The sequence below is a fragment of the Diospyros lotus genome, chromosome 1 (assembly GCF_014633365.1).
Source record: "Diospyros lotus cultivar Yz01 chromosome 1, ASM1463336v1, whole genome shotgun sequence".
Lineage (NCBI taxonomy): Eukaryota > Viridiplantae > Streptophyta > Magnoliopsida > Ericales > Ebenaceae > Diospyros > Diospyros lotus.
In genome coordinates, this window is record NC_068338.1 from 29,239,211 (window position 1) to 29,259,512 (window position 20,302).

The window sequence follows — 20,302 nt, forward strand, 5'->3', positions numbered from 1 at the left end:
TTGTCTATTGGATTGAGTCTAGTCCATATGAAGTGGTGCGGGAAATATGTATACATTAATAAAATTATTTAAATTTTAAAAATAAGATATAGTTAATGCATATTATTTAATAATAATTCATTGATAGTAATGATTTATAAAAAATAATTTTATATATAATGATGTATATAACTTATTATTTTTTTATTGATCATCGTACGTTAAGAAGAAAATCAACAAATTCAATCATCTTATGGATGAAATCATCCATTATTTGTAATAGCAAAATCAAAGTAAATCATTCACATAATAATAGCACCCATCAATTAACAAATTCAATCAACACCTTATGTATACTTTATGTCTAATACATACTTTAACAAAATCCACAAACCAACTAAACGGGAAGTCACAAAGATTCTTTCAAACAAATAATAAATTCTTATAAAACGAGATAATACTATTTAAAATTAATAATAATTTGTAGTGGTTATATATAATCTAAATTAACAATATATAGATGTGTTGAGTAGCATGAAATTAATATTTTTAATTTTAGATCAAATTATTATAGATTTTATTAATTAATTTATAAAATTAGTTAGTTAGTTATTTATAAATATAATATTTCTAAATTATTATAAATAATAAATCACTACCAAAATAACTCGGCTAAAGACAAGAGCCTCCATTTGGAGCAGAGGAGGGAAGACCCCACCACTCACTCACTCACTCACTTTCTACTTTGAAAAGCGGGGGAGAGGGAGATTAAAATATAATTAAAATAATCATTTCAATCATTGGTACTAGGTTAGGGTTAATTAGCTAGGTTTAGCCTAATCATTAATTATTATATTAATGATTGACCAGGATGAATTTTAGATTAATTATTTTATATAAAATTAAATGTATGTATGTCATTTTTCTCTCTTAAAAATAATATCATATATAGTTCTATGTGTCTCTTTTATTTTTTGTTTTTGTTTTATGTCACATGAGTGGCCTTTTGACATGGCAGGGTTAGTGCCCGGACATTTCTTAAAAAATTTAGGTAAGCTAAGTGTATAGACAATAATATTCCAATATTCAGTCACGTCACAGGCAAATATAGATTCACTTGTGCATTTTGATTTAATTAACCTTTTATTTCTTTTTTGAAAGGGTTTCTAATAAAAGGTATCAAACATAGTAGTACGTATTATTAATTCTTATATTTTTAAGAAACCACAAGACCTGTCTATTTAAACAATCATTTAAAAATAAAATAAAATTGAAGATCGATATATATACCGAAAGGTATTGCCAACTCACAATTAAGCAATGTCTTTGAAGATCGATGGGATGCTATGTAAACTCAACCAGAATGATATGATGATGGAGGAGACTAGTCTCTCGATCTGCATGGTGGTGGTGCGCCAAGCAACCGACGGATTGTGACGTTGCGTTGGTTGATTGGTCAGTAACCTAATTAATTATAAATAGAAGAACCCAAATACTACCAGCCCACCCATCCAACCTTAATTTCCATGATTCCTTTGACGATTTATGCATACATATATACGTCAAGTCAGGATTCCACCCAGCCCCAGCCCCAGCAAAAGTCACTTCTTAAGGCAATGCACTTCTGTCGCGCCACCCCCACCCCCTCACCCTGTCAACACGTATAACATACAAACTGAGAAAAAGTGTCGATGAACAGTCCTTTTCTTGGGGGGTGGGGGGGAATTCCTCTTCTTGTGCCCAGATGGTGCTATTATTTATCGTCAGAAATCAAAGGGAAAAGGGCGCCTAGCTACTAGCTAGCCCTAGGGTTTGCAGAAGCTTAATTAATTAGGGGTTCGTGCTTATGCTTTCTTCCTTATGCCAAACGTGGCAGATTAGTGGATGGGCTCATTCCAGAAGAACCACTAAGCGACTTATATTATACTTGGGCAAAATCAATTATTGCGTTGTTAATTAATTTATCATCACAAGTAATTATCGTTAATTTGTAGCGTAAAAAAAATTAAACAAAAATACCATTATTTCCCTACCAAAAAAAGATTTGACAGAATTGGCCAGTTGGGGCTGTGGTGTGGTGACCCAGGATTCAATATTATTCGAGGTGGGTCTCTCTCTGGTCATGGGGTCAAGAGCAACAGTTCCTCCACTGGACTGGAATAATACCTCTCTCTCTGTGACCCGAACCATCATGTTCATGTGGGTAGTGACGTGCCATCATGCATCAACCTCTTGGTTTCTCTCTAAATTCAACTTGGAATTAATAAGAATAAAGCTGCTCATCAAGATGGGTTTGCGTGACGAGCCATCAATTTCCCAAAAATGGCAAAATGGATCATACTATAAATGTCCTTATATTCCCCTTTTTCTGGAGGAGCCAATCAACGGAGAGGAGGGTGAAGGGTTTGCTAATGATTCTTTTCTTAGTGTTCACAGTCCTGAAAAAGTCCCAATACTTGTCGCCTTGATATGATGGTTTCAAATTATAGTTTTCTTCTTTACCCCAAGGGTGCATTCTTTTTTAGGCATGACCTGATCATATATTAATTTTTATATTTCTATTTAATATGCATAATGTCTTAGTTATTCTACGTGTGAGATTAGTAGCATGTCCTATGAATATATATAGTATATAACGATTATCAATTGTTAATAATGATATAAGAAGAATAAAAAAAAGAGAGAAAAAACCTACAGCCATATATATATCGTTGCCCTCTATGATTGAATACCTTAAAGTATGATTGTATGGGAGCATGGCCTATCCCAGCCGGCTATCAATGGGCCCCAACCATGTTTATCAGTGGGCGGTGATATATATATATTAAATATAAGTAAAAGATGTATATGAAAATTTTAAAGTATTTATATTTTTTTACTTATATTTTATATATAAAGAATAATTTTAAATATCTAAATATCTAAATTGAACGACGTGTATGTTAAAAGCCAAAGATATTTACAATAACACTTATTAAAATCATTGTGACATCCCGTAGATGGATAAAGATTTATAGGATTTTAGCCAGTGTGGTCCTTTATTTGATATATATATTCAACTAATTAAAGATAAAAGTAATGTTTTTAAAATTGTAATTGTCTGAATATAATAATAATTTTATTTGACTAAAAATATCATCGTCAAGCTGACTGAGACTGTAAGAAAGAAAACAATCAAAGAGCGCGGATAGATCCACTCTCAAACACTCCGATACTTAAGTTAGATACTGAAAATGATAAAAATTGTATTGAAATCAGTATCAGAAATGTTTATTTTTCAGGAATGAATGCCTATTTATTTATATAGGTACATGGAATAATCTTAATTAATCCGGAATTAAGATACTCATAGATAATATATGTCTTTACATTTTCTAATCTTGTTGGAATTAGAATTCTTACAAATAACGTTTATCTTTGATTTTTCCTAGTTTGATTGAAATTAGAATTGTTATGGATAACGTATATTTTTTATAAATAACGTTTATTTTGTCCTTTTTTGAAAATAAAATTTTTTATGAATGATTATTTATCTCAACGTATATTTTTTTATGAATAATTGCTTATTATTTTCTTAAAATATTTAAGAAACTTTTGAATATAGAATTATTTAATTTGTGCATTTGTGTGAGCCCCTCCCATATGGGATATTTATGCCTTTTAGGTCCAAAGTTTTTTTGGGATTTTAAACTTGTTTTTGTCTTTTAATGAGCTTTTGATTATGAAACAATTATTAAATGGCTAACATCAATACCATGTGTTAAGCTTTTGGTGTTGGCAAATTTCTGAATAATCCTTGAGCTGTGGGATTATTAAGTTTTGTAATATATGAAATCAAATGTTATCAAAGTGTATTGAAGTAAGCCGTAGTTCTGTTAATAAATTTTATTAAAAGAATATTACTTTGAAAAAATATTGTTAAGATGTATGGGTCTCTAATATCTCAGGCCTATATACAATGAAAGTTTGGGCAATTGGAGTTGGGAAGTCCAAAATTAGTTGGGTCCAACAGAGACGGCCTTCAGGCTGAATGTCGTGCACTATGGACCCACCCAACTTCTTTGTTTTGGATCTTCACCCATGTTTGACATTAATGTCACAATGAGTGATTCTTCACCATGTAGTCTCTCATTTAAAGAATAAAATTAACCTCTTTTCTCTATTGTTTAGGGGTTTGATTAGGACAATAATAACAAAATGTGTTGTTAGAGTTAAATTAAAATAAAAATAAATCCGGCCACACCAACATCATCAAAATTAGAGACACCCAAGTAAAAATTGAATTACGTAATCATATAATGTTAAGAAATGTTGATGGGAGTGATAAAATATTTTTTTTCGGTTATGGCTTGACAACAATGACTATTAGTATGATAATCTAATTATTGATGGCCTTGTTAATGTTGTCGTGCCAATACTTAAAAAGGCTGTTACTCCATTTATATCTTTCATTTTATAAGATATCTATAATTAATTAATAAATAATGTTATGAGTTATGATTGATGATGATATCATCAGTTATGTGACGCATTCTTATTAGAGAAGAAGGCTAAGGAAATTATGTATCATTATTTTTTCCTATTTAATTCCTCTTTCAATAAGGATGCGACATATAACTCATGATACCATCATTAGTCATGACTCATAATATTATTTTTAATTAATTACCCTATTAGTAATGGAGATATGTGGATTTGCCATCTGTTGTCTTTCTCACGAATTATAATATTTGATGGTGGTGTGTGTGGGTTATTAGATGTTATATGATATAATAATTAATGTGTTTAATAATAAGATTAAAGTTTTCTCATGAGTTATTTCTTTTAATGTTAGGTTTTAATTCATCATTTGTTATAAGATTGTGTTGAGTTTAAAAAAAGGATTAACTATGTTATCATTAAAATCCACTAACATTTACCTAAATTAATAATATAATATCTTAGTATTTTGAGAATAATAATATTTTTTTTTTGTTTAAAATATTTTTAACATCCATTAGAGTTATAATTGAGAAAACTAATGGGTTTAGAATTAGTGGGCTAAGTTGAAAAATGAAAGACAAAGTAAATGAGTTTAGAGTTAGTGGGCTAAGTTGAAAAAAAATGAAAGGTTAAGTAAATGAGCTTAGAGTTAGTATGCTGCTAAGAAAGTGAGTTTAAAATTAATGAATTAAATGAAAGAATAATTTATTCAAAAGAAGATTTAATGGAAAATAATTAAGGTGATAAAATAATTAACGATAATGGGTGAATTAATTGAGAAATGTGGGAGACAAAGTAGGGTGTGGACAAATAATTAAAAATTATGGGTGAGATTTAGTGGAAAATAATTAAGAAATGTGACAAAATAATTAAAAATAATGGATGAAATAATTAAGAAATGTGGGAGACAAAGTAGGGTGTTGACAAATAATCAAAGATAATGGATGAAATAATTGAAAAATGTGAGAAACAAAGTAGGGTGTAGACAAATAATTAAAGATTATGGGTGAGATTTAATAGAAAATAATTAAGAAATGTGACAAAATAATTAAAGATAATGGATGAAATAATTGAGAAATATGGGAGACAAAATAAAGTGTGGACAAATAATCAAAGATAATGAGTGAAATAATTGAGAAATGTGGGAGACAAAATAGAGTGTGGACAAATAATTAAAAATTATGGGTGAGATTTAGTGAAAAATAATTAAAAAATATGATAAAATAATTAAAAATAGTATGTTACTATAATTATGTTAAACTTAATTCAACTTTCTATAAATATAAAAAACTTGAAAGGTTGGAGGATTTAAATTAGAAAGAAAAAGGTTATAAGAAAGAAATATTTGAAAGTGAGAGAGATTTTTGAAAAAGAGAAAGAAAAAAATAGGAAAAAAATATAGAGAAAAATATCAAAAATTTCTAGAAAAAATCTTATAGGCTGATTTTAATAGTTCTTATGAAAATTTGTGGCAAAAGACGTTGGATACGCAAATCGAGACTTCGTGCAGTATAGAAGAATACCAAATCGCTCCACGGGAATGTGAGTTATTTTCGAAAATTTCTTCAAAAATTTCAAAAATATAAGAATGATATTTTAGAATTTTTGATGATGAAATTAGAAGAGAAATGCATGATTGATATTTATTATGGATTTTTGAAGTAATAGATACTTGAAAATAAAAGAGAAAATGAGAAATAAATAGAATATGGATTCTGAAAATTATGAGAAAATTTGTGAAACTTAGGAATATTGTTTTAGGAGTTATTGTGAAGAGATATTGAGAAAAAATTTATGAGAAAGTATTTATTTCATAATCTTGAGAAAATAATATGAGAAAATAGGAAAATTAGAAAAAATTAAAAATTTGATTTTCTTAAGTAATTATGATGTCTAGGGTACGTCAATGTTCATAATTGAATACGATTGGAAGTCCAACGAGAATTTTGAGACAAAATTATGCTATGGGCAAAATTGTCTTTTTGTAAGGTAAGTGGTACTTTCCAACTAGATTTAGTTTTATGAAAATGCTTGATTGTAAGTGGTTTGACCCCCCAAAACTTGATTTTATGTAAGTGATTTTGTCATATTGTCATGCCTTGATGTGACTATGTCATGTAGATTGCATTTATATGTGTTGATGATAAAATATGCATTTGAGCATTATGAGATTCACGGTCATACGTTGTATGGGTACTAGCACCGTTACTTTGCCAAGAGTGTACCTATACACATCGGTCTGACAGGGAGACTGTAAAAATTGTAGGTAATCTTAAGGTGCAGTTGACCCAAACATGAGAATTATGATTTTATGTGCATTACATTCATACACGAGCATTAAATATTTTGTTCCCTTACTGAATCATCTAATTTGGTCTTTGCCTCTAGAATATTCAAACGTTCCAGATGGAGATTGTAGCAGAAACGAATATGAATGAGGCATGAAATAGGCACTTAGCAAAGTGCATCATGAGTTGTACGATGAGTTGAGTGTATGTTATGTAGCCCATATATTTAAATTCTGCTACTTTGAATTCTAAACGTTTTGAGAAATGTTGATGTATAACCTTAATTATGGTTAATGAGAATGTACGAATTGATTTATAATTAATATTAAGATGTTAGGTTCAATTCTAGTTTCCACATTTGATGTTTATAATAATTCTCTTTCGAGATAATGTATAGAAAATTTGATATGGATATGAGAAATGATATGATTTAGTAATAGTTTTATAAAAAAAATTATTATTCTATAATTATCATAAGTTATAACACGCTCAAAAAATTGAGGCGTTACAAATAACCTCCCAAATCTAAAACCATAAGCAATCTAATCTAACTATTTAACATATTAACCTTACAAAAATTCACACTCTCGAACCTCAACTTCCAACAGGTAGCAAACACTCCCCATTAAAATTTATTACTGTCAAATTTAAACCCAAATCTTAAAGTTGACAGCCCTTGAGATAGCAGAGGGGGCCACCTAATTTGAAAGACCCAAAACATATGAAAAGGATACAACTCTTAAGAATTTCAGTAAGTATTGAATTTTACATTTATATTCCCACCACTTCTATGAAAAACTTAACTCATGAGACGAGATACACCATTTCATCACTTCATTCGTATCAAATTCTTGGATACTTATCATGATATTGTGGACCCCATAAAAGGGCATTTGGATGGAATGAGGACATTGGCCACACAAGTGTCTTAAAATTTAGATTTAATACCTTTACCTAGAAAAAAGAGAGAGGAAAAGACAAGAAATAAGCCAAAGCAAAGATGGTGAACTCTTGAGAAAGCCTCTCTTTCTTCTTCTTAGTATAATCAGCCCCACACAAATACTTTTGCTTTCCATGAAGTCATGTGAATAGATTACACTTGATTTAAAATGGGCATGCCTTTAGAGTCACCAAAATCATGTGATTAGATCAAATGTGGCTGGAAATTTCTCTTTGTGGGCAAAATGAAGGATGGTAGCTTTAATTAATTGTCTGCCATTTCCCTATCTTGATCAAAACTTGCTTTTACTGTGCCTTTCTTCCTTGTCAAGAGAAGCTGAAAACTTCTCTTTTGCTTTCCCCTTTGCGAGTAACATGGGATGTTTACCATGCTGTCCAGAGGCTTCTGCTCAGATGGGACCTTTCTCTTTTTTCTTCCAAGCAACCACACACAATAAAGCAACATTCTTCTCATCTACAAAGCCAAAACTAAACATTTCTCTAATTTGGATTACCATTTCTTACTATTGTAAGAGAAAACTGCATCAAAATGAAATTTTAGTTCAAGTAAGAATACAACCACCATAAGTCCATAACTACATATAGTCTCTAATTAATTACTTTGCTTTTCATCTTTCTTTTAATTAATTTCAAACATATCATCATTACCCTTTACTATTAATAGGGTCATGAACTCAGTTTTCCAATGATGGAACTTCGGTTCCTCGTGGCAATGAGCTATGGAATCCAAAGACAAAAAAAAAAAGGGGGGGGGGGGGGGGGGGGGGGGGGGGGGGTTGTTTTGCTTTGAGCCCATGTGACCCTTAGGCCTTAAGTCTTTATGGACCCAACTCTGCTTCACTCTTCTATCCACTTCTTTTATAGTAATATCCTTGCAAAAAGCATTTGTTCACTCAAATCCCAAAAGTGTTCCTCATGGAAGTTAAAGCTTTTGCCTACTTTAAGCACACTGCACACCATCTTTAGTTCCAATACTGTTGTATATGGATGCTCTCTTAATATTCTAGTTAGTTTCAAGCCCCTTCTAAGCATGTAATGGGATGAATGCCTAATTACAAAGCCATTTGGGGGTGTTTCGGATTAAAGTGGGAGGTGGATTGAATTGATTTGAGTTTGATATTTAAATTCAAAACTGAGTATTTTTTTTTTTTATATTCTAGTTACTTTATATGTAATAATAGAATTTATATATAATTAGTTTATATACATTATTTATATATAATCATAATTTTTATGTATTTTTTAGTCATTTAAAATTTTAACTCAATTCAACTTTAATTTTATACAATCAACCTCAACTCCAACTCATCCACCTCAGGGCCAAATAAGATTTTAGTCTCAGGTTCAAATCTCCTTAAAGATGTTAGTCTTCTTTACAATCAGAGTTTAAACCTGTTTAAGACAAAATTATACATAAATTTCTATGTAATTACTTGAGGCATGTGATTTATGAGTCATGTATATTTTAATAAATTTAGTTAATGTGTATCGAAATCGATAGAAAAAAGATTGCCGCCTGACACCTTCGTTTAGTGGTGTGCAAACTAATCGAATCGACCAAAATTCAATAACTAAAAAAATCGAATCGTTGTACAAAATCGAATTAATCGAATAAAATTCGTAAAAATCAGACCGATTGAATAAACCGAACAAATGCAAAAATAATCGAACTAATGTCCAGCCTTACTATTGTCGCCGGCCACCTAGTCGATCGATGATTCCAATGATATGAGCCGATCATCGGATTCCCTAATCGCGATGGTTCATATACTCAAAAATAAGTTTGATTCAATAGTTATTTTTTTTGTAGATTTAAAAATTAATTTTATTATCATAAAATTCAAAACTCATTTTTGGAAAAATATCTCCAGTCGCCATCCATGATGGATTCTGACGATTGAAATTGATCATCAGATTCACCTTGCCTCAATCACTCACGTACCCAAAAATCAAAAAAAATTAATAGTTGAATTTTTTAATGTAGAATACCTATCTACAAGAAAGTTGCCAAAAAACTTACTACATGGGCCCAAGCATGATGTGAATATCTAAAGGAAACAGATATAGTTTGGGGCTATGGTGGCATTGATAGGCGAGCACGGTAGCTTGGTATTGATGACTGTCGAGGTGGCGTTGACAGATAAGCACGATTGGTGTCGATGTTGATATCGATGTCGGTGTCTACATCAACATCGAAGGGAGCGATGGGTTGCCGGAGAGTTGTAGATGAAGGGGAAAAGAAAGGGTAAAGGAAGGGCCAAGGCTAAGGCAGTTTGGTCCTTCCGCCATTTTGTTTGTCATTTTTGTGTATTTCTTTTATATTGCATCTAAAACGATGTTGTTTCGATTGGTTTGGTTAATTCGACTATTTCGAACAAAAAATTAAAAACCAAATTTCACAATAAAGATAACCGAACTAAACTATTACAAAAAAGAATAATGTAACAGAATTAACAAGTTGAATCGATTCAATGTAGTTAGTTCAATTTAACTCAACTTTGCCTTCCCTACTTTGACTAAAGCCATGCACCACTTGAGGAGGAGAGTGAAGAAGTATGCTCTACGCTGCATATGCATGGAGTACGGCCCAAGTTAACGTCTCCATCTCACTAGCTAGGTAACTTCCATGCTATTCATTACCACTCATGAATTGAAAATGAAAACACAAAAACAGTGAAATTAGAACGAATTTGATATCCAACAAACAATAAAATAAGTCCCATATAGGAAATTAAAATATGCAAAGTTATTGGACAGCCATATATATATTAATATGTCCTTTATATGAACTTTGAACAAGGCCCTAATTTGATTTAGAACACGCGTGGTTTGAGATGGTAAAAAATGGCAAATTTGGACCATAAGCCAATGAAAATCGTACTAAATTCATTGCTTCTAAAAGCAAATGTTGATGCAGGGGCATGGCACATCTAATGATCCCCAAATATTAGATAATAATATAGTATAGTAGCCATTAAAATATTATAGCTCTGACCCTCCTAACAAATCAAATTTCATAACCCACCATTGAATTAGACCACCCATATGTGACATTAAATTAAATATGCCAAGTAAGCCAATACCCAGCCGTCTATCTACAAGTTCTTTAACCAAATTTGATGTTGAACTAGAACATATATATATATATATAATATTAAACATACAAAACATAGGGTCTCTTAGGACAAGCAATTTGACATGGTAAAAAATGAACTTAGAATTCATCGCTAAAATATGCACAACTCTAGAAATAAAGCTGAATCAATTCTGAATTTTTTTCTGATGGCTTTGATCAAATCAACACTGTGATATCTTGTATGGGTGTCAAGCCAAATGGACAATTATATTTGGGCTGAAATAAGGTACCAAAGGGGGCATGTGCTGGCTCATACCAAGTCTTTATCGGGTGGGGACGCCTCCCTCACCACACACACCAACCAACCAACCCTACTTGTCTTCCCCTTTTATCATCTCTCTTCAAACTCCTCTCCTTCCCCCATCTAATCTAATTCATTTCCCAGTCTTATATGCCACTCTTCTATCATCAGTACAAGCCCCATTAAGCCATCATGCCCGTTTCCCATCAATTATTGGAGTCTCTCTCGTTTCCTCTTCAGGTGGCTAGCTGTTTGGCAAACTTGCACCAACGTCCAGTGTGTTAGGGGCTGAAAAAATAATAAGCAATATCATGAATATATAAGTAAAAGTTATTTGTATTTATGTTAATTGGGTCCAAAAAGATAAAATCAAAATCTAACTTCATTGGAATTAAAAAAAAAAAAAAAAGCAAAGCAAAAGAGAAAAGCCCGAACTAAAATTGTATTTTATTCTTAAATATATATTCTAGCAAGTAAGGAAGGACAACAATTGGGGAGACATGGAGCGGAGCCCACTAGTTCCTCAATGGAGGGAAAGGCTGGGCCCCACGGCCTTAATTCAAATACGCATGTCACAGATTAATTGTGATTTATCCAAATGGAATTTGGTAAACCATATATTGTAGTATTCTTCGTCTATTGGATCACGCAGACGGGGCGGACCTTTGAATCTCAAAACGGTGGCAATTTAATTTAGCAAAATCTGAAGAATTAATAAGTGGTCCGTCCAAGATGAGATGACAAACTCCGTCCGTCTCCATTTGGTGGCTTCTGATTTTTATTTATCGCCCTTTTCCCATTTTTATAACGGTCGAGAGAATTAAGACGAACGGCTCTCTAACGCCGTCCACCCAAGTCGTCTAACTTTCTCCCCTGAATTTCAAACGCCCCGTAACGGCACAAAGTTTTGAGTTTCTCTTTCTATTTCTAGCGCCCCCCTCTCTCTCTCTCTCTCTCTCTCTCTCTCTCCGGCTATCTTCTCATATACTCTCTCTCTCTCTCTGAAACACAGTGCATTCCTGCGGTGTCTTTCTCACTGAAATCTTCTTCGGTATTTTGACCCTGTCTCCGTGGATTGAGGAACAGCCGGCTGTTGGATTTACAGTAAGTATTTGTTTTGTTCTACTTCACTCGTATCGTTTCTCTGCTGCTTTGGTTTCTTCGTAGATTCCGAGCTTCGATCGGCCACTTCGATCCAACTCTGATCTGTCTTTTTCAAGTCAATTAATCTCGCTTTTCTTGAACTGGTCTCTCTCCTTTGTTTAATTGCATTCTCTCGCTCTAGATTTGTTCGATGTTTAATTGATTCCCTTTATACTTGTCGTAGTGGCGATTGCTTTGTGGATGAAGTTTCTGACATTAGATTTGGTGGCCTGATTGATTTGAGTTGACTCAGTGAACTGGTGTTCAATCGGCCTACATTTCCAGGTGCGAGATTGAGATTTAAGGAAGAGTTAAGGAATGGAGTCGTCACAGTCGCAGCAACAAAGAAGAGGAGGTTTGGTCTCGCTGTCCCCCTCGCAGACGCCTCGATCGAGCGATAAGGCGGCGAGAGATCTGAGGCCTGGCGATGGGAATTCGAACAGTAAACACGATAAGGATAAAGGTGTTAACGTTCAGGTTATTGTTCGATGCAGGTCAGTTGAAATCTGATTTTCTTGTGTGAATTTAAGGTAATTGAGTTAATTTTTTGGTTAAATGTTGATTTTGTAAATGACGACGGATTGTCATTGCCTTGCAATGGTAGGCCACTGAGTGAAGACGAGATGAGACTGCATACACCCGTGGTGATTTCTTGCAATGAGTATAGAAAAGAAGTGTCTGCAATTCAGAATATAGCTAATAAGCAGATTGATAGAACTTTCTTGTTCGACAAGGTTTGATGTTTTAATTTGGTTCCTCTGGATGATTGTTTGTTTTCTGTGAAAATGAGATTAAAAAATTAAAAAAAAAAAAGTTTTGTAGCCTTAAGCAGAAATTCAAGCTTTTTATGAGATAAAAAAATGTATCATTTTTTTTTCTCTTTTTGTGATTTTACCTGTCAATGAGATTTGTTGGGACTGAAAGAAGATCTTAAAGCAATCTTGATTCTTGAATCTGTAGCGAAAATTCAAGCTTTTATGAGATTAAAAAAAATTATCAATTTTTGTTTTGTTTTGTGATTTTAGCTGGCAATGAGATGATTTGCAACTATAAAAGAAACTCTTAAAGCAATCTTGACTGCCGTAGCGAAAATGCCTATTTTTGAGCTTATGTTCTTCAATGTTATTGCTGTTCTTCGTCCTGTTGGTTTCCGTTGGTAAAGGCTATAATTTGGACATCTTTGCCTAGGTTTTTGGTCCAGCCTCTCAACAAAAGGAGTTATATGATCAAGCTGTTTCTCCTATAGTGTTTGAAGTTCTCGAGGGTTATAACTGCACTATTTTCGCCTATGGTCAAACGGGAACGGGGAAAACATACACAATGGAGGGAGGTGGAAGGAAAAAGGTGTGATTTCTTCCCCTTTAATGAACAATGCTGTTTGTCTCTGTATGGGCTTGTCTTCCACCTATTGCTCTCACCAGTTTACACTATAATGGTTACTCAAATGATTCATCCATTCTTTCATCTTTTTTCCTTTCTGTAGAATGGTGAATTTCCAAGTGATGCAGGAGTCATTCCCAGGGCTGTCCGACAAATTTTTGATATACTAGAAGCGCAAAATGCTGAATACAACATGAAAGTTACATTTTTAGAGTTGTACAATGAGGAAATAACAGATCTATTAGCCCCAGAGGAAACTACAAAATTTATAGACGACAAATCCAAGAAACCAATAGCACTGATGGAGGATGGAAAAGGAGGTGTTTTCGTTAGAGGCTTGGAGGAGGAGATAGTTTGCACTGCCAATGAGATTTATAAGATCTTGGAGAAAGGTTCTGCTAAGAGACGTACAGCAGAAACTCTTCTTAACAAACAAAGCAGTCGATCTCACTCAATATTTTCCATTACAATTCATATTAAAGAGTGTACTCCAGAGGGAGAGGAGATGATTAAGTGTGGGAAGCTTAATCTTGTTGACCTTGCTGGTTCGGAGAACATCTCACGTTCTGGTGCAAGAGAGGTAATCCATAAGCATTGATTAACTCTTGTTTGACACATCCTCCGGTGCATTAAGTGTTAGTGAGTCCACATGACAACAAAGTCATGTAGTTTATAAACTGTCTAATTCTGTAAATTTTTTCAGGGTAGAGCAAGGGAAGCTGGAGAGATAAACAAAAGTTTGCTTACACTTGGGCGTGTCATTAATGCCCTTGTTGAGCACTCTGGTCATGTGCCTTATAGGTATAATTTAATTGGCTTAGTTTACATTGTCACAGTACAGACAGGTTTTAACTGTACACAGACGACCCATTAAAAAAAGCTAACTTCTTGGAATATCAGGGATAGTAAGCTGACAAGATTGTTGAGGGATTCTTTGGGAGGAAAAACAAAGACATGCATAATTGCTACTATATCACCGTCTATACATTGCCTGGAAGAAACACTCAGCACTCTAGATTATGCACACCGTGCCAAAAATATCAAGAACAAACCAGAGGTCAGTTCGTTGGTCATTGTTAAATAGATGATGTAAATAAATATTCCACTTCCTTTGGTCCATTCTTTATTCTACCATCTTTTGAAGCTTAACTATTTCCTGACTCTCTCCATAACATATTTTTTGTAATACTTTTACCTGGTAACTGTTCCAGATCAATCAGAAGATGATGAAATCTGCACTTATCAAAGATTTGTATTCTGAAATTGACCGGCTTAAGCAAGGTTGGTGATTGCTTTTGAGTCTATGTCCTCTTGTGTGTTTGTGTGCTCTGACATGCCTGTGCATGTCAGCTGTGTACTTCACAGAATGATAAAATTCATATACATGCAAATTGATGATGCTAATGTCTCTTTCATTTGACCAGAGGTATATGCTGCAAGAGAGAAGAATGGTATTTATATACCAAAAGATCGTTATCTTCAGGATGAGGCAGAAAAGAAGGTTCGGCTCTGGGATTTAAACCATTTCACCTGCTTTGCTCTCTGGTGATTCATTTTGTTTAATTAAATATGTGATAGATCCGGGCGGATTGGAAATTTTGTTTGATTACTTGTACTTTTTTGCAGGCCATGTCTGAGAAAATAGAGCGTATTGAACTTGATTTAGAATCCAGAGACAAGGTACAATTCATTCAAATTTATTTTCAGTTCTTGGTTTCTATTGGAAAGATTATCTGATTATCTTGTTTGTTCACTCCAGCGACTGATGGAGCTGCAGGAACTTTACAATTCTCAGCAGCTTTTGACTGCCGAATTAAGTGATAAACTTGAAAAAACCGAGGTAACACAGAAGTGGAATATCATCTCCAGATTATCTAACCTTTGCAGCAGCATATGTTCATTTTTCTTCTTTCCTTTTAATTCAGAAAAAGCTCCTTGAAACTGAGCATGCGTTATTTGATCTTGAAGAGAAACACAGGCAAGCAAATGCAACAATTAAAGAAAAGGAATATTTGATATTCAATCTTCTTAAGTCTGGTGAGCACTTCATGGCAACTCATATTCTGCACAAAATTTAATTCTATGCATATCCATGTGCACGAGATTTCTTCCCTTCCCATGTTCGAGGTTTGAGCAGTTCCATGATTTCAATAAGCATTACTGTAATTTTATTCAGCAGTGTTTGATGACACCAATTGCATTGTTTTGGATTTCCATCTCGCATTCATCCATTTTGTTTACATAGGCTGCACACTTACTGTTGTATGTACATTTTTTTTTCCCAGAGAAATCACTTGTTGAACGGGCCGTTGAACTTCGTGAGGAGCTAGAGACTGCTGCCTCTGATGTCTCTAGCTTGTTCAGTAAAATTGGTTTGTATATTATAATTTTTGAGAAATTGATTAGAATTAATTTTTTTTGTTTAAATAATAGTGTTACAATATTGACATCTGTTTGTTTTCTTAGAGCGCAAGGATAAAATAGAAGATGGAAACAGAATTCTTATCCATAAATTTCAGTCTCAGCTAACTCAACAGCTTGAGACCTTGCATAAGACTCTGGCAGCTTCTGCCACTCAACAAGAGCAGCAACTGAAAGACATGGAGGAAGACATGCATTCCTTTGTATCTACAAAGGCAGAGGTATAACTAACTCGGGCAAAAAAGAAAGTTTGTAGGTTTCGGTTGAATTAGTAATTCTCTGTTAAATTAATACATTTTATCGCCTTTGACATACCTGTAGGCTACTGAAGAACTTCGAGGCCGTCTAGCAAAGCTGAAAGCTATGTATGGTTCTGGTATCAAGGCTTTAGATGAAATAGCTGGAGAGCTTGAAGGAAATTCTAGGTCAACATTAGGGCATCTGAATTCTGAAGTTTCCAAACATTCATCAGCTCTTGAGAATGTATGCATTTGTTACTATTACACTGAGCAAACCTCGTAAAAATATTTTGTTTTTGGCATCTTTTTAACATACTCTTGTATACAGCTTTTCAAGGGAATTGCTTCAGAAGCTGATGCATTACTCAATGATCTTCAAAGTAGTCTTCATAGTCAAGAAGACAAGTTAACTGCATTTGCACAACAACAGCGTGAGGTTGATTTTGTTTAACCAAACAACTTTATAGGAGTTCTGTGGCTCTTTATTTATCAGTTATGAACTCCTATGTCTCTTGGATCATTCTCAAAATATTTTCAGGCACATTCCAGAGCTGTGGCAACAACCCGGTCAATTTCACAAATTACAGTGAACTTCTTCAAGACTTTAGACATGCATGCCTCAAAATTGAGTGAAATTGTGGAAGAAGCACAAACAGTCAATAATCAAAAATTATCTGAACTAGAAATGAAATTTGAGGTGATTAAAGCCCTTTATGTGAAACATCCATTGTCCTTGGTTGAGCATGACTGAAAAGACTTCTATTTATTTATTATTGGTGATTGATATCTGTTTATTTCACTTATAGGAGTGTGCGGCCAATGAAGAGAAGCAACTCCTACAAAGGGTGGCAGAACTGCTTGCAAGTTCAAATGCAAGGAAGAAAAAACTGGTATGTGGCCAATTCTGCATCAACAATCAATAGTACTCCTGTACACCACATGAATTGTTGATTAACATTCATTATATCCATAGATGTGTCAATGGTAACTTCACCCAAAGCTTTTTAAGTAGTTCCAGCAATGCAAGTATAGTAAAGATTCAAGCATGTAGGGTTCCTAAACAACATAATAAATGTTCTGCTGTTATTGAGTTATTTACAGATCTTATTAAAAACAACTGAATGGATGTGTCAATGGTAACATCACGTGAAGCTTTTTAAGTAGTTCCAGCATAGACATTAGCAGCTACAGAATGCTTAACCAACTGCACTCCCACCCCCAAAAAGAAGAGCAGGATGCATTATGGTCCTCTCATGACTGTCGCACATTTTAGTACCCATCCACTGCATTTTCCTTCTTGTAATCGTAGTTTATAATTGCAAGTATAAACTGCATTTTCCTTCTTGTAAATAGTAGATTCTTGAAGAGCCGCTTTAATAAATAATAATGCAAGTATAGCGAAGAGAGCATGTAAGGTGTTCTTAAACAACATAACAAATGTTCTGCTATTGTTGAGTTATTTACAGATCTTATTAAAAACAACTGAATGGAGGCTATGTTGTCCTCGTATATTGTTTGTTACTAGTTACTTGTGGAATTAAAGTTAGAATTCTTTTTCTCACACCAAACGGCATTGCCTCTTTCTAATATATATCAGTTGGGTGTGTAAAATTAAGCTGCATTTAAGAAAATGATCAGTTTCAACTGCTTCACAAGTGTTTTGCCAAGGGGGGAAAGGTGGAGAAAGAACTTGAGTTGGTGATGAAAAACTTTAAGTAGCAAAGGATTTGGCATGATATTCATGGTATTGTTTCTGGTGAAATAAATCTTTGACTTGATGAAGAAATTGATATACCTTGCCTAATTGTTGTCTGCCTTTGAAATATTTTCACCTTGAAGATTTGGAAAGAATACCTAGACATTGTTGAATTTTTTAAAATTATTGTCAGTTTTGTGCATTTAGTTCTTGAAATTTTAAATTATTGTTAGTTTTGTACATTGTGTTTGATTGGCATGGAAAACATGGAAAAGAAAATATTTTTCAGCCAAATTCCAACTTTGGATGTTTGATTGGTAACTTTTTCCATGGACCCAAGTACAAAAGTGTCATATTTTCCACAGAAAATAAATTCTTGGGGGGGGGGGGGGGGGGGGTGCTGGTTTTGATTTTGTAAGAAAGTTGGAAAACGTTTTCTTTTCCACCTTGTGCAATCAAACACACCAAAATTTTGTACATTTAATTCTATTCCCCATGTTTATAGTTCATTTTTACAATAATTCATGGTGCAGCACAAATTGCTTCATCGTGGATGCCTAGTGTGTTCTACTATCTAAGCAAACATTTATTATGCTTCAGGTTCAAACAGCACTCCATGGCCTTCGGGAAAGTGCAGCTAGTAGAACCAGCAGATTACAGCAAGAAATGTCAACAATGCAAGATTCAACTTCCTCCGTTAAAGCTGAATGGAAGATTTACACGGAAAAAGCTGAAACTAATTATCTCGAGGACACTGCTGCAGTTGAGAATGGAAAGAAAGACCTATCAGGGATCCTACAGAGCAGGTATCTGCCACTTGGGTTGATATACTTCATTGATACTTCATGTTATATCTTGCCTAATCTTACGGGTAGTTGCTTCCTAATTATCCTTTGGTCTGCTATTGTAGTTTGCAAAAGGCAAAGATGGGGTCGCAGCAGTGGAGCAACGCTCAAGATTCATTGCTCTGTCTAGAGAAAAGCAACGTCGCTTCGCTGGATAATATAGTCAGGTGAGCAACATTGTCCAAATAATAAGTTCAACCATACGTCTCTCTGCTCAAGAGCTTCAGTGGATTTACTTATTCACCACCACTTCGCCCTCGTCAAATTTTCTGTCCATAGGAGTGGAATGGAAGCCAATCAAAACCTCCGTGCTCAGTTTTCTGCTGGAGTGTCATCTGCACTTGAAGATGCAGAGGCTGCAAGCAAGAGCATCCTTTCCTCTATTGATCGTAAGTATTCGGTTCTCCACAACACAGATTTCACTTGTATTTGACCTCTGTAGGGCTCTTTTCCATATCTGAAAAGGCACAACTGAATTCAAATGAAACTAAACACTCGACAGATTCATTACAACTTGACCATGATGCATGTGGAAACCTCAACTCCATTATTGTTCCTTCTTGTGGAGAGTTGAGGGAATTGAAAAGCGAGCACTACCACAAGATTGTGGAGATCACAGAAGACGCTGGAAAGTGTCTCCTAGCCGAATATGTGGTAAGAATTTTTGAACTAGCAAACCTATTTCATTACTGTCTTATTTATGGTCAGATTTGGCTTTTGTTTTTACATCCGCAGTTTAATGATCACAAGTTAACCCCTTTTTATATGAGCGCAGGTGGATCAACCGTCATGCTCAACACCGAGAAAGAGACCGTTCAATTTGCCAAGCATTGTATCAATTGAAGAACTGAGAACCCCCTCTTTTGAGGAGTTGTTGAAGTCGTTTTGGGAAGCCAAATCTTCAAAGCAAGCAAATGGAGATGTGAAGCATATTCTAGCTTCGCAGGATGGCCCCCAATCTGTCAGAGACTCTAGAGTTCCTCTCACTGCGGTTAACTGAAATATATAAAAAAAAAAAAAATGAAAATATAGTGAATCCAAACCTGCATTTGATTACGGAGTCTCGAGCGAAGATTGTACAGATATATATATTATACAGCTGGAGTTTATTCTTACCAATCATGTTGTTGAATTCTTTGGTTTGAAGAAGAGTTCATTTGTGTAGGTCATATACCAAGAATAGAATTTCTTTATTCCCCCCAACCCACCCCTCTTTTCTTTTTTGGGGCCGTTTGGTCCGGTTCTGCTCCAACAAAAGCTTCGATTGCTTTTATCAAGGCTTTGAATTGTAGCGAACATCATCATCACATTAGCAGCTCCTGCTCCACGGTTTTTGTTACTTTTAAGATATTAGAAGGTCTGTATCGAAGAAGAGCTAAGTGATTCTTTTCTTTTTTTTTCCTTTCTTTTTTACTTCTCATTAATTGCGCAAGAGAGATCCCTCCGCACGATTCAATCTACAGAATGGACGAAACCAGGCAGAGGAACAAAC

General features: G+C 34.1%; 1 protein-coding gene across 4 annotated transcripts; it reads left to right on the forward strand.

Annotated features, from left to right (window-relative positions):
• Positions 1-11,972: 11,972 nt before the first annotated feature.
• On the forward strand, positions 11,973-19,837 carry LOC127797918 (kinesin-like protein KIN-5D). Of its 4 annotated transcripts, none has more exons than XM_052331128.1 (23): positions 11,973-12,190; positions 12,414-12,723; positions 12,834-12,963; positions 13,418-13,573; positions 13,713-14,189; positions 14,313-14,410; positions 14,510-14,666; positions 14,821-14,890; positions 15,034-15,110; positions 15,236-15,289; positions 15,369-15,449; positions 15,535-15,646; positions 15,895-15,981; positions 16,076-16,251; positions 16,352-16,513; positions 16,598-16,705; positions 16,808-16,966; positions 17,076-17,159; positions 18,566-18,771; positions 18,876-18,977; positions 19,090-19,199; positions 19,313-19,464; positions 19,586-19,837. In XM_052331128.1, the coding sequence occupies exons 2-23, from the start codon at positions 12,548-12,550 to the stop codon at positions 19,808-19,810; spliced, it is 3,159 nt and encodes a 1,052-aa protein (XP_052187088.1). In that variant the 5' UTR covers positions 11,973-12,190; positions 12,414-12,547; the 3' UTR covers positions 19,811-19,837. The 4 variants fall into 4 exon arrangements, with proteins under 4 accessions (XP_052187088.1, XP_052187101.1, XP_052187095.1 ...); XM_052331141.1 differs by having other exon boundaries at positions 12,474-12,723; XM_052331135.1 differs by having other exon boundaries at positions 12,515-12,723.
• The last annotated feature ends 465 nt before the right edge of the window (positions 19,838-20,302 follow it).

Excerpts from the sequence above, each read along its gene's own strand:
- LOC127797918 (XM_052331128.1), top strand. The coding sequence starts at position 12,548 with ATGGAGTCGTCACAGTCGCAGCAACAAAGAAGAGGAGGTTTGGTCTCG. Across the intron at positions 12,964-13,417 it reads GAACTTTCTTGTTCGACAAG|GTTTTTGGTCCAGCCTCTCA; the intron begins GTTTGATGTTTT and ends ATCTTTGCCTAG. Across the intron at positions 15,647-15,894 it reads ATTCAATCTTCTTAAGTCTG|AGAAATCACTTGTTGAACGG; the intron begins GTGAGCACTTCA and ends TTTTTTTCCCAG.